The sequence below is a fragment of the Dunckerocampus dactyliophorus genome, chromosome 6 (genome assembly GCF_027744805.1).
Source record: "Dunckerocampus dactyliophorus isolate RoL2022-P2 chromosome 6, RoL_Ddac_1.1, whole genome shotgun sequence".
NCBI lineage: Eukaryota > Metazoa > Chordata > Actinopteri > Syngnathiformes > Syngnathidae > Dunckerocampus > Dunckerocampus dactyliophorus.
The window spans coordinates 32,241,629-32,256,792 of NC_072824.1; the positions used below are offsets into that span (position 1 = coordinate 32,241,629).

At 44.8% G+C, this 15,164-nt stretch overlaps 1 protein-coding gene across 1 annotated transcript in view; it reads right to left on the reverse strand.

The window, feature by feature from the left end:
- The window catches only part of fat1a (FAT atypical cadherin 1a), a 94,576-nt gene that overhangs the window by 28,714 nt on the left and 50,698 nt on the right, over positions 1–15,164 (reverse strand). Inside the window, 3 exon segments of the mRNA XM_054780127.1 lie at positions 1,488–5,561; positions 7,150–7,360; positions 8,222–8,497. Coding sequence (XP_054636102.1) covers positions 1,488–5,561; positions 7,150–7,360; positions 8,222–8,497 — 4,561 coding nt within the window.

A 15,164-nucleotide genomic window follows, 5' to 3' on the forward strand; every position in this document is an offset into this window, starting at 1 on the left:
GTAGCATAGAGTTGAGATATTAAAGAACAAAATATGTTATTTTTCAAAGTTATGATAAAAAAAAATATTTTTAGAAAATGAGGTTGGGGAAAAAGTGCTGATATTATGGGCATAAAGTAGGGCTGGGCGATATGACCTCAAACCAATATCACGATAAATTGTTGTTACCCCGACACCACTATATATCTTTGCCGTCTGAAAATAATTGCAGGAAATGCAAATTAACTGCTTTTTGTTGATTTATTGACCAACTGGCACACATTACTTTCAATGAAATATAATGCACGTAATGGGCCGCACCTATTCCGCCTATAAAGTCTTCTGAAAAAACCTGCAAAAAGCGCCAACAACCCTCCATTTCCATAATGTGCTTTGGGTGGTTACGACAGCTTTCATACTGACTTTGCATTTGGTGTTCTTTTGCTCAACATCATCTTTGTGGAACCCAAAATAAATCTCCCTGGGACTGCGGTCCACAAATATGAATGTATGGTACACACCCTGGCATACTACATCCTGCACACACGTGTACTAAGCTACACGTGCAGCCGCATAACATGACTGGCGATTACATTACTACTGGCCAGGTTGATATCAACCCAACCTACCACAACAATGTCAGGTAATATATTCCAATAATAACGATACCATTTGTAAATATAGTGACTTTGTCATTTTTCTAACAATTCAAACTATTCAATTCCAGACATTCCAATGTCATGTTATTTGCCTATACTGTGTGTGTTTGCCATGCTGGCTTTAGAAGCTGGATAGACAGACAAACATCATCAAAATGATCACAATGAAAACAGGAATTCCACATGTTCTTGTAGCCATGTGACCATCTATTAGTGACATCAAATAAAGGATGGAATCCTTAAAAACCGCCACAAACAGCAAACTAATCATAGTTTCCTGTAGATGCACTTTTATAATGTTTTTATTATCTTGTTCTTTATTTGTGAATTGTCAATTTTGCATAATTGGTCATTATGTACATGTTTTTTTTTTTTTTAAAGGCTTTAAAAATCCATATATTTCAAGTCAAGTATTTGTGTATCATTTGGAGCGGCGTTACAATGAATACAAACAGGAAAAGCAGGGAAAGGGAAAGCAGTATAGTACGTCACAGAGAGCAGTCATCTTTCCCGCAGTGCTCCAGTATCCAACTGATAACATAGCTAGCTAGCTACGTCAGCAAGTGCAGCTTGTATGGCTGAGATGTCATGGCGCGTCAACGCGAGTTGCTGACGTGAGCCAAGAAAACACAACACTGCGGCCCCAACATTGCACAACACGCTTTCACGCGAACACCGACGCGCCTCTGTTCCAACTATAACACTAATTCCGGTAACAAAAAGTTCCCAGGTCAACTTTGCCCGCCATTCCGTGTTGGTGCTTTTCACACAGAATAGCAACATAACAAAGAGTCGGTCTTTTCAGGGCTGTGTGAAGGGAGCATTAGCGTGTAACTAATAAAAACTCACCTGTAATGAAGTAGCTGACTTGTTTGTTGATGTCCTCGGAGTCATCATCAGTGGTGCTGAGGATCGCGATCACCCCGCTGGGAGGAGGGTCGTCCTCGCTGACCGTGCCCTTGTAGACCTCCGCAGTGAAACGAGGCGGGTTGTCGTTGACGTCGTCAACCGTTACTTCCACTCTGGTGTCGGTCACATGCTGGACTTTATCGCCTTGGTCTGTGGCGAGGACGACTACGGTGTACTTGCTGAGCGTTTCACGGTCCAGCTCTTTCAAGGTGGTCAACCAGCCGGTTTCGCTGTTGACGGCAAAAAGCTCAGAGATGTCCTGGGAGTCCTGGTTGGGGTCTAGGCTGTAGAGCACGTGGCCGTTGGTGCCGGAGTCCAGGTCGGTGGCTTTGACTTGGATAACCTGCGCCCCACCCGGGAGGTTTTCCACCACGACTGCCTCATAAGGGTCGGACTCAAAGACAGGCTTGTTGTCGTTAAGATCTTTCACTTGGATGTTTACGTTGACAGATGCGGCAATTTCGTAGCTCTCGTGTTTGGTTTGCGCTCGCAAGGTGAGCTGGTACCATTTAGTCGTCTCATGGTCGAGGCTTTTCTGAAGCTTCAAGGCCCCGGTGTCTCGATCAACAACAAACACCTCATTCTCGTTGCTCTCTGGTGTGTTGCCGTTCACGAGGCTGTACAAAAGCAGCTGCTCGCTCTCCGCCTGCAGCACATCAATCTCTGTGCCGATGGGAAGGTCTTCAGCGATGGTGTAGCGGTAATGAGGTTCGGCAAACTTGGGAATTGGCGTCTCGGGCGTTATAATACGTATGTAAACCTGGACAACTGAATGCTTGGGTGGATTCCCTGTGTCCTTGGCCCTGACAAAGAATGCATAGAGCTCACCTTCAAGTCCAATGAGACTCTCTTTTGTCACTATCACCCCTGAGGTTTGATGGATTTCAAAGTTTTCCGCCACGTTTTCCACATCTGCTTCAATGGAGTACTCTATGTCAGCGTTGCTTCCCTCGTCCATGTCCGAGGCAGCGATCTGAACCACCGATGTTCCCCTTGGGACATCTGACGCGATGGTGACTTTGTACTCTGCGGCCCTAAACTGCGGGGTGTTGTCATTAACGTCCGTCAGAACGACATTGACAGTGCAAAAGCCCAGTTTTCCGCCGCCGTCTTTAGCCATGAGAGATATGGGAATGACTTTCTCTATGGAGTTCTCACGGTCGAGGCTCTCCAAGGTGAACACCTCTCCGTTTTCACTAACAGAAAACTTGTCCTTGGCTACGTCATTGACAATGTGATACGTTATTTGCCCGTAAATGCCTTCGTCGTCATCTGTCGCTTTAGCCTCCGCCACCAAGGTGCCCGCAGGTGAGTTTTCCACAAGCTCCACTGCATATTCCACCTGAGAGAAGGTGGGGTTGTGGAAGTTGGCACCAGTGACGGTGACCACAACAAGGGCAGAGCTTCTAAAAACGCCATCCGACACAGACACGTTGAGATTGTACAGCGGCTGCATGTGCGGCCTGCGGTGGTTGGAAATGATGATGGCGCCCGTCTGCTTCTCAATGACAAAATTCTGATCGTCGTTCCCGGAGATGATGGCGAACTCCAGCTTATTAGCGTCAGAGCTGTCAGCATCTGAGGCCTGGACTTGGGTAATGAAGTGTCCACGTGAGGCTAACTCGCTGATGGTGGCCTTGTACGTGGGCTCTGTGAACATCGGCGCGTTGTCGTTTAGGTCTGTGACATCGACTGTTACGATAACATCACTAGAGAGGGCGGGAACTCCTCCGTCTGTGGCACGGACCCTAAAACGGTGTTGTTGGAACTCCTCGTGATCGAGTACTAGGGCTGTGGAGATGACTCCAGTTTGACGGTCAATAGTGAAATAATCCGAGCTCTTTCCGTTTTCTTCTACCAACTGAAAGAATATTTCTCGATTATTTCCAGTGTCTATGTCTTTGGCATCCACTCGCAGGACTGATGTACCGATGACAGAAGCCTCGGAAATGTTTGCGTAATAGGACTTTGACAAAAACACTGGGGCGTTATCGTTTATGTCCTCCAGTATGACGTCTACAAAAACCTCTGCGTGTGCCCCGGTCAGCGAGTCAGTGGCTCTAACATTTAATTTGTAGGCGGGATGCGTCTCAAAGTCCAACGGTTGGCCAATGTGGAGAACGCCTGTGTTGAAATCAATAGAGAACTGTTTGAAGGGATCTCCCTCGGAGATTGTGTAAACGATGCGAGGTCCTTCAGAATCACTGGCCTGCACATGGAGGACAGGAGTGTGCACCTGAATGTTTTCGGGGATTTCAATGTTGTAAAAAGGTTTCTCAAATACAGGCATGGCTTTGTTCACCACTCTTATCGGGATTTCCACTTCTGCAGACAGCGCCGGATCGCCGCTGTCCCTCGCCACGACGATGACGACAAAGTCTGTGTCAAGTGATTCTTTCTCAAACGTCCTTTTGATGGAGATTTCCCCAGAGGGATTGATGTGGAAGTGTTCCTCTTGACCCTTTAGCTCATAGTGGATTTCCGCATTGCGACCCTGATCCTTGTCCACTGCTGTAACCTGCCGGATGACCTGGCCTTCCTCTGCATCCATCTGGACCAGACCGTGGTAGGGAAGGTTGACAAAAACAGGCTTGTTGTCATTGACATCGTCCACTGTCACAGTTAGCAGAACGTGGGCAGCCTCTTCAGACACATCCTCTTTTGTGACCTCAACAACAATGTCAAACATGTCCTGCGTTTCACGATCAAACGCTATCCCAGTGGTTGAAACGACGCCGGATGTTCGGCCAATTTCAAATCGCCTGTCGGGATTCAAAATTTTGTAGAACAAGGGCTCGTTCACCTGGTTCCCGACGGCAGCGATGACTTCCAGGGTTTTCTTGTCTGATGAGTTCTCCAGGACTGAGGCTTTGTAGGACTCTCTGGTGAACTTCAGTTTGCTCTCCTTGTTCTCCTTTAAGGTGATCTTGACTGTGGCGACGCTGGCAAATCTACCATCTGAAACCCTTACTTTGAGTTCGTATCTGCTCCTCAGCTGGGTGACGTTCTGAATGGAGATTACGCCCGTGTTTGCATCAATTTTGAACTTTTCGCCAATGTTACCCTCGGAGATGGAGAACAGAAGTTTGGAGTTGGGTCCGGAGTCCAAGTCTGTGGCGTTCACTTTGATAACTTCCACGCCTTTGTACGTCGGCACCACGATGCTTGCCTCGTACAGGTCTTGGCTGAACACCGGCGGACAGTCGTTAACGTCGACGACTTCAATCGTCACGTTAGCCGCCGTCTCCGCGAACAGGCGTGGCATCCCCAGATCGTGGACCTGGACGGTGAAGCGGTAAACACTCCTTTGCTCGTAATCCAAAGCGGTTGTGATTCTGACTGCACCGGTACTCGAGTCGATGGCGAAATAGTTGAGAGCGAAAGGCTCGACGATTTGATAGATGAGCATGGCGTTGTGGTCGTGATCAGCATCAGAGGCACGGATGACAAAAGGGGTGTTTTCTTGCGTCAGGACGACGCTGTTGACGGGGGCGGACTCGCTGATGACTCCTTTGAACTCCTTTTGGAGGAAAGCTGGAGCGTTGTCATTTTCATCCTTCAGGTGAACGACAAGCGTGGCGTTGCTGGCAAGCCCGGCCATGTTGGTGCCTTGAACGATGAGCTTGTATTGAGCCATGGTCTCATAGTCCAGCTCCTTCTGGGTCACGACCACACCAGAGTTTGGGTTTATGTCGAACACGTTGTTGAGGTTGCCGCTTTTGATCTGGTAGAAAACGGATGACTGGCTCACAGCTGTGACCAAGCTGACAAAACTTCCCGGAATAGCCGACTCGCTGATGTCAGCGGAGAAGTCCTTTTCGGTGAACCTGGGGGCTGCGTTGTCGGAAACGGTCACCAGGATGTGAACGGTGGCGGTGGTCGACAGCGGGGACGCTCCTTTATCTGTCGCCTTGATGGCGAGTTCAAACTGGGTCTTGCTACCACGGTTGAGCTCCTTGGCAACGGAGATGGTCCCGAGGACGGGGTCGATGGCGAAGGAGTTTGCGGTATTTCCTGCAAGAAGAACAGAGTTTCAGTGGCAGCTCTAGGGGAAAAAAATGTGCTTTCAACTCTTATCTGCCTGACTAGCAACAACACAGCTGAGATTGACAATGAAAAATATCATGTTCACTCAAGGTTTTGCAGCAAGGCTTAAGCTATATAGGTCATGCTGTCTTCAGGGCATCATCACATGTCAATTACATGAGTCCATTGACAGCACAGTAATACCTCATTTATTTGAAGTTCTACGCCCGACCGTTACAATTGAATTTCCGCAAAGTAGGATTCCTTATTTATGATTGGAATATTTTCATAGTTAGAGCATAGAAAACCTGTTTAAGACCTTCGAAATATGCTTTTGAACATTATCAGAGCCCTCTATACATGAAATAACACCCCTAAAGTCACCTTTACCCTCCTCAATATCATAGACATAATAAGAATAAGACATAACTAAGACATAATAGAGAATCTCATGTTAGCATTGGGAGAGTTCCTTGTCGTTGCTCTTTTTTTTTTTTACTGGACAATACTTCTTGCCGTGGCTATCGTCTCATCAATGTAACATCACTGACACCTAGTGACCAGTGTGGAATACTACATATCCTCACAACATCTTTGAATGCATCTTCTGAATGCCTGATATTTGCATTTTACTTCATTTAGACAATTTTAATTTAGGCAAAATTTGCTTCGATATGCATATTTCTTGACTAATCGGTTGCATTCGACCACAAAACGGATGATTTATTAGTGAAGTGAAGCCGCAAAATTCGAAGTGCGAGGTGACAAGGGATTATTGTTACTGACGAAAGTGAGTACACCCGTCACATTTCAGCAAGTATTTTTTAAAATATCATCTCAAGGGACAATGCTATAGAAGTAGAGACGTTCGATACTGGCTTTCTTATCGATCTTGTCCAGCACTTCCTTACCGATACCCGTATCGACTGATCACAATATTGGCCACAGCGCTTCCCTCAGACTAATGTCAGACCATCTTGTGTGGAAAATAAGACAAATAAAATGCAAGGCAAGTTAGAGGAAAATCATTATACCCTCCGTAGAAGATAATCTTGAGAGTAGTCAGTGTACAGCTTGTAAAGCAGGATAGATTTGCTATCCAAAACATGACATGGAATCCAGGAAGTGAACTACATGTACTGTACTAGATGTAGAATGGATGGGGGGTAGGATTAAATAAGCTTTGCTTCTTCCTACTCCTTTTGGACATGTGGAACTGTCAAAAAATGATTCACGAGATGTATTCCATTGTAACCTTCATGTTCAAATAAACTAAACCAAACCAAACCAAACCAAACCAATAAATACGAGTCATACAGCCATTACATCCAAACAATGGATGCATGTGTTTCATTGTTAAAAGGTTACTCGAGGAGAACCACTGAGGGTGGATCAAATGGTTGACATATTTGGAAAGTCCAGACAAAGCCCTGCTTGGACTCAACTATTCCATTCATGAAAAAGATCCAGTAGGCTGCAGAAGTCAACGTGACTCATACATTTTAGCAAGCTGACTTCATGAGCGGTCCTCCACAGTGAAAGCCGATCAGTAAAGGCAACATCGGGACTCAAATACCTGACTCGATGCTGTAGCGGACCTCAGCATTCTGACCCTTGTCTTTGTCCAGGGCGCTGACCTGCAGCACAGCTGAGCCCACGGCCGCAGATTCGAATACACGGCCCGAGTAGGGCGTGCCAATGAACCAGGGCGCGTTGTCGTTGGCGTCCTCCACGGTGACAATGACGCGGACCAGGTTCCGCTTCACGGGGATGTCCTGGTCTCGTACCTGGAAATTAGAGAAGACGTTGTAAACCCACTTTAGGATGAAGATGGTGACAACCAATGAAAAAATGCGTTATCAGGGTGTGATTTTAACGAGTATCCCCATTGGCTGTCCCCCTTATGTAATACAGTGGAACCCATTTATGTTGGCGCCCCTCCGACTGACATAAACGCTCGTCAACATTACCGAAATTGAAACGAGCCACTGCTCTTTTTCTCCAGAGACATTAGAAATATGGGTGATAATAAAGGATTTTTCAACAAACATGTTGATATGGTTGACGGTCTACTGCGTTCATCTACTGCTGTGATGTGTTACATCAAGGTTGCCAGGTATATTCGTGTCTTTATTAATGTTTGAACGACGCTGGTGCCAGCAACTCATACAGTGGTTTGTGCACGTAAATGCATTAATTACAGGTTCTCAATAGTGCAGTAATCCCTCGTTTATCACGAGTAACTGGTTCCAAACCCGACCGTGTTAAGTGAAAAATTTGTCCCATAGTGGGGGGCACAGCAGAAAACTATTGAGAAGCACTCATCTTCTGTAATTACAAAGGGTATGAATGATAATGGAACGGTTGTCAAACGCAAAAATACATGCCGTAAAATAGCATTTTTGACACTTTCATGTGTCATTTCAAGCTAAAAAAAAAAAAATGCGTAGAAATGAATTACTCAAAAATTAGCCAGGGTTTGAATGATTTTGAACTTTTCAAGCACTGAAGCTGCCTTATAAAAGTAATTTACGGTGTGTCTTTATGACAGTTTTTTTTTTATTGCTCTGAAAAAAAATGGCAATGATATACTGGAGAAGGTTCATGCTACGATAACAAAATGTGATTGGACGCGGGTCCTTCCTTACCATGACAGTGAGGATATGGCGATGCATGGTCTCGTGGTCCAGTCGCTCGGCGGTGTACAGCGTCCCAGTCCCTGGGTCTAATTTAAACTTCTTCAGGCTGAAGGGATCGGTGCTGCTCAGTAGCGTGAAGGTCAGCTTGTTCTTCTCGTCTTGGTCGGCGGCGTCAATGTGGAGCACCTCGGTGCCCACGGGGGTGTCCTCGGGGACGCTGACGTCGTACCGGTCCCGAGAGAACTGCGGCCGGTGGTTGTTGGTGTCGATGACACGGATGAGCACCTGTGGGGACAACGAGGTGGGACATGTTCATAGACATCGCTTCACTCAGGTTCGGCATTAATCTCTGACCTCATTCATTATGTGCCACATCTTCAGTGCGGAAGTGGATGGTACCATCATTGAAATATGATTTCACATGAACAATTGTAATAATTTCAGCCCTCACATCTCAGGAGCTATTTAGTTATTATATGAGCTATATTAGTATACTCTCTCAAGGGACAATACTATATAATTGAAACTTGGATATGCTGTAGAGTAGTCAGTGTACAGCTTGTATAGCAGTACTATCAACACACACAGCCGACATTGTGGAACTCTCTGACAACACAAGTGAGTAGCAAGGTAACTGTGTCTTGCCCACAGTCAAGCATGGTGGTGGTAGACTGCTGACAAAAGGAAGCTGTGGTTCAGTGAGGGGAAAGATGGATACCAACATGTACGGTGACATTGTGAATTAGAAACTGGGTTGCCCGCAAGACACTTTCCCCCTCTGCGCCCATTTCCTCAGGATGAACATGCATCGTGAGCCCCATAAACTCAATATGTCGATTGACGAAACAACCAAGTTGGACTGATAGAGGGTCACAGGGATACAAACAAAGGACATTTTCATTTGTTTTGGGGGTTTAGGGACCCCCAAAAGCAGGAAATTATATTGTAGAATGAATCATTTTGTGAACTCCACTTGCACTTAAGAAGAAGTCAGCTTGACCTGGACAGTTGCTCTTTCATAACATGTGTCGCTAAATTGAAGTGTGAAGTGCACCCCATTGTTGGCATCACTCGTGCACGCTACCACCACCATGCTTGACTCTAGGCAAGACACAGTTATCATGCTACTCATCATTACATATCATTGCCTTGCCAGATATTTAGACAATAACGGCTGTGTGTTGACTCTGTACAAGCTGTACACTGACTAATCCAAGGTAGAATAAAATGCTGGCTGGTCTGTGATGGCTGTGCACACTGTTGAACGGATGAATAATTACTTGGACAAAGTCAAACCTGTGTTCCAAATGTCTTTCCACTCACTTTGATCAGCAGAAAATTGCAGCTGACCCCCAGCAACCCCCCCAGCCCACTTCCCCTTCAACCACAAACACTCCAACATCATCACCAAGCGGGAGAATGTTTTATCAACACCAGCCACTCGTCTACTGGACTTCCGTCAGAGGATTATGGAGAGCTGCTGGAATGCCATCTCTCGCTTCCCAGAGCAGGGAGGGTTGGAGGGTTTCGAGCGTCGCCAAATACGGGGAACAAAGGGATCAGGCCCGATTAGACACCTGCATACCAGACACCAGGGGGTGATATCCCTTCTGGGGCGGAAAAAAGATGACAAACACTCCAGAGCTGACCAAATTTGGGTGTAATGTTTGCCGACGACACACACACCTGACAAGAGTGATAACGCACCGCTGAATCACCAGGCGTGTAGTTGTGGAGTGCTAATCGGGCAGCAAAATACGTTTCCGTCGAGACATTTAGCCCCAGAAGAAGCAAGCAGCATTGGGCCTCTGTTGCCGGGTTGCTTCCCCCGAGCAGACTGACAGCATATGCCATTCCAGGCATGTCTTCTCATGTCTTGCCAGACATCAGAAAGCATCCCTCATGCCTCAATGCAACACACACACACACACACACACACACACACACACACACACACACACACACACACACACACACACACACACACACACACACACGTGAACAACCACTCACTCCACTTATCAAGATACATGCTTCCACTGACCCACTTGCCATTTTTGCTTCATTCCATACCAAAGTAAACATTCTATCATTTTGGTTATGCTCTAATTATAGCGGGGGCTGCTTATTTAGCTAAAGCACAAAGCGAGAGGGACGATAATTGGAAGCATGCAATTAGAGGTGCCTGATAATTATTGGAGGTCTGATATGAGGGAATTATGACATCACACCGATAAATCCGATAACATTAAAAACAGCGCCGATAGCCAATAATTTTAAGAAAACCTCCAATGAGGTGAAATTACCAGTAATTTGCAGGTGAGCAAATCACAGGCTGGCTTGTTTGTCCTGCCTGTAGTAGCTTTCCCTGAGCTCACTCGTAAACAAACATTCACCTTCAGAGGAAGGCATTTCGCGTGATAGTTGTACCAAATGCTCTATGATGAGGGGGGAAAAAAACACCATCAAGCACACAAACGGTCTAATCAGCCACCTGAAACGCTAGCACCGCCGCGTTTGAAAAGCGCAAAAGGTTTGCCAGAGACCACCGTGGCGTCACACCAGCTGCTCAGAGTGTGTGCCTGAATACAGTGCACCTTGCTGGGTCGCGCCAGATGGCTCCTCCCCCTCTATACTCTGCTTCTCCTGACCTCCGGCTGCTTGGAGCATGTGTCCGAATATAGTGCACTTTGCTGTGCCACAGCAGGTGGCGCCCTTCACTCTATACTCCTGATAGTATTGTCCTGATAGTAGTGATGTGGTAGCAGTCATGTCATGATGTTTGATTAGGACAAATCAACAGGCACACTCGGCCAAATCCTAATTTGTTTGAGCCCTGCTTACTTCTAGGTGTGCACAACTTACGGTTAAATCTAAATTTAAAAAGTAGGTACAAAATAAGTTATCAGTTGTCAGTTATTGGAGCCATATGGATCTTGAGAAGCAGAGAGTTATCAGTATCGGTTTGAGAAAAAAAGAGAGGCTGTTACTTCCGATGTGGCAAATCCTTATATGCAGTAATCCCTCAGTTATGGCGTCTTATTGGTTCCAGACCCGACCGTGATAACTGAATTTCCGTTAAGTAAGATTCCTTATTAACAAATGGATTATTTTTGGGAGCATAGAATACCTGATTACCACCTTCTAAATAGAGTCCTCTAGACATGAAATAACACCCCTATAGTCACCTCTACACTCCGAATACCCAATATGCAGTCATCCCTCACCACCTGCCATTCAAACATTACGCCCTCACTCTACCGCGTTTAAAAAAAAATATTAATAAGTGGTCACTGGTTCATGGCTGACTAAGGCCATTAATACTCAAAAATGTATATTTGAACAAATTTGACATATTCTTGGTTTAAATAAGCATTTTCAAGCATTAAAATGGTTAAATATACTAATATAAAATAGAGCTTATGGCAATAAAAGGTGTTGATGAACTGTAGCCTACACTGGCCACTAGGTGTCAGCAGTAACACGCACCAGACATGATTGCCATAACAGGCTTTAATTGCATGTTTGAATTATCTCATGACAGGCATATAATAACATACTACTACAACTACTACTACTACTACTACTACTAGTACCACTAACAACAACAATAGTAAAATAATCATCAAAATCATCATCAACTTAATAATAACACAGGCTACTGCTGTGGCTGCACTCCAACTAAAACGCAACAAAATTCCACAAGCACAAGTCTCCTTTATGTCTTTAATGGTTTATTTTCTCTGATGATACTGTGTCCACTACACTGGGTAATCGGAGTGTAAAGGTGACAATAGGGGTGTTATAGAAGGCTCTAATAATGTTAAAAAGTGTATTTAGTAGATTGGAAACCGGTCTTTTATGCTCCAACTATATAAAGCAAAAATATTAGCTTATATATATATATATATATATATATATATATATATATATATATATATATATATATATATGTAATCCTACTTCGCGGAAATTCACTTCACGCTGTCGGGTCTGGAACCAATTAGCTGCCATAAACAAGGGGTTACTGTAGTTAAAACAGGAATGAGAGGAATAAAGCCAGTTAGGACATAAATAAGACTTGGGCTCGTGTGTGCTGCTGTGAATGTGTTCCAGTGTTAGGGGAGATGATTGGTGGGGCGGACAGGAAGTGATTACGGCGTGGATTACGGTCGCAACGGAAGCCCTGTTATTGTGCCTGTCGGGAGATCATTCAAAGCTGCAATACAAGTTTTCCCGGCCATCAAGTCTGGTTCTTATGTGTCTCTCCCAACATTACATTAACATTACTGACACCTAGTGACCAGCGTACAATACTACATACCATCACGTCTTTGAATGTGTCTTCTGAATGCCTTACATTTGTATTTTACTCCATTTTTAATGCTTGAAAATATTTCATTTAGGCAAAAAATTTGTAAAAATTAGGTGAACTATGCATATTCTTAAAAATAATAATAATCTGTATTCAACCACAAAACAGAGCTGATTTATTAAGAAAGTTTTTTTTTTTAATGCAAGAGTGACGCTACAAAATGCCAGCATCCGCTGCCATTATGGAGCCTCAAGAGCCGATGCTTTCCATTTTTCACCATTCTTAACGGCTGCACAAGTATAAAAAGTCACACAAATGTTGGCAAATGTTTGGAGTCTTGCAGTGTTGTTCTCAGTGTTGATTGCAACTTTCACATCAACATGTGTCGTCTTATTTTGACGCTTCTTTTACCCACCCTGCATGTCTGTCGTACGCTCACGGCTTTTTTTCCCTTTTCTTCAGTTGCTCCATCTGCCATGCAGTCACCATTCTTTCTCACCAGCATTACTCGCTTCCTACATTGCTTCTCAGCACTATTACAGCATTGGTTCTGTTCATGTACTTGTTAATACATGTGGTGAAGGAGAGCTACGTTTTCCTTTCCACTTTCTCATGATTCAGCTTTTTAAAAACTTAACTTGTTACAGAGCCTACATTCCCAAAGTGGGGTACACGTACCCTCAGTGGTACGCCAATTGTCACAGGGGATAAAAATGAAAACCAATCAGCGCCTAACACTCACAATTACGAGTGCACCAGAACGCCTCACGGTGCAAGGAGAACAGAGCAGAAGGGAGACAGAGCATGAAGTTGTTCTTTGCTGTGTGCGCATCATATGAACAAATACGTTTATTATTGATTTGTTTTTCATTATTACCATTTATTATTTTAGCTTGAAGATATTTCATTTCTGTTGGTGTTCCAATCACCGCACGGCGCAGCGGTAAAAACCTGCAGCTGTATCGTTGGTGGTATGTATTTTTGTACGTTGGATACTGCTTAATCACCTTTGTTAAACTCTCCCCTTTAATTTGGTATTAAATTAAAATGCAGACTTAAACCAGAGCCTTGGTGAGTGGACAAAAAAAGTGAAGCTCAAATTCAACCCACTCAAACGGACGGATGCCTGTTGTGTGGAAGAGCTGTCAGCTGCGCTGTGGCTATGCTAGAAACAAGATGTTGCAGCCCACTCGGAAATAAAGCTACCCAGTAAGTTTCTCTCTTTTTAGTCCATATATGAAGATATCACAGCTAGCATCTGCTACTCCTACACGGGTGAAACCACAAGGATGACGTCACAGACCCACCATGGCATCGTCGCCATCGTGTGACCAGAAGTGAGCTTTGGTGACAAGCCAACATGATATCGGAATATTTTGACGGACGTGACTCACCTCAGTCGACAATCTCCAGATATTTTGTTGTCTTATACTCCGTAACGAAGTCATTCCAGAAGTGTTTTCGTAAGCGGAAGACAATGGACTTACGCACATCCATTCTTTCTTCTTCTATGGTTTGGAGTGTCACGTGGTTCCGTCTGCGCCTGTTCACAGCGCCACATGTAGGCATAGAAAGACGGAACACAAATGCCCTCAAAAGGAAAATCGCAGTCTGCCGATTACAAGCTGCAAGTAGTGAAATATGCAGCCGAAAACAGTAATCGAGCAGCAGAAAGAAAGTTTGGATTGGATGAGAAATTTGTAAGGGACTGGCGAAAAGCGGAGGATACTCCAACTGCAGTGAAGACAACCAAAAAAGCTAAACATGGGCTAAAAGCTAGACGGCCACAGCTGGAGGAACAACGTCCTGCCAGGTGAGGCTTGTCGCCAGTGCAGTTACGTCTCCACGTCCAGGCAGGTGCTAGCCTTGCGTCAGCTGCGGCAGCAGTGGATGACGGACGGAGAACACATCTTCACGGCAACCGGGAGGATGCGCCATGCAGCTTTCCTGGAAGTCATTGGCTGGATGGACAAGGCATGGGCTTCAGTGACTACCTAAACCAAAATGTTGGCATTCAGAAAGGCTTGTTGTTCCGGGGGAGTTGTTCCGAAGTGACACAGACGATGAAGACTACAATGGATTTGGTTGTGATCTGGGATCTGGGATGAGTGAAGCAAACTAGTTACAGTGTGTTATGTTGTTTGGGTTATGTGAATAACTGTTAATATGTTACGTTAGCATACCACCTACTCACGTTACCTTTAGCCTGTTGTTCTCCAGTTTATTGTTTTTACTATACCTCGCCTTTCAAGAGGAAATGTCTGTTCTTGGTTCTCTGATTTCATCAAATACATTTAAAAAATGTGACGTATGTACGTTTTTTTGGTTGGTGCGACTTATAAACAATTACTTATGTTCAATTTTTCAAGTTAATGAAGACAAAAAAAGTTTTTTTTTTTAAGTGTGCAGACGTAGGGGGTCCGAAGGGGCACGCTACGCTACAAAAGTTTGGGAACCGCTGTTAGACAGTATATAATGACTTTCCACATTTGACGCCTCATCCTTTGTTAGCTGTACAATAAATGCTCCTGCTAAAATGAGAGCTTTCATGGCCTTTCCTTCGGTACCATAGAAAACAAGCAGGCAAAAGCAAAGCAAAATACCGCCTGATAGCTGAGCTCCACTGAGTGCCATTCA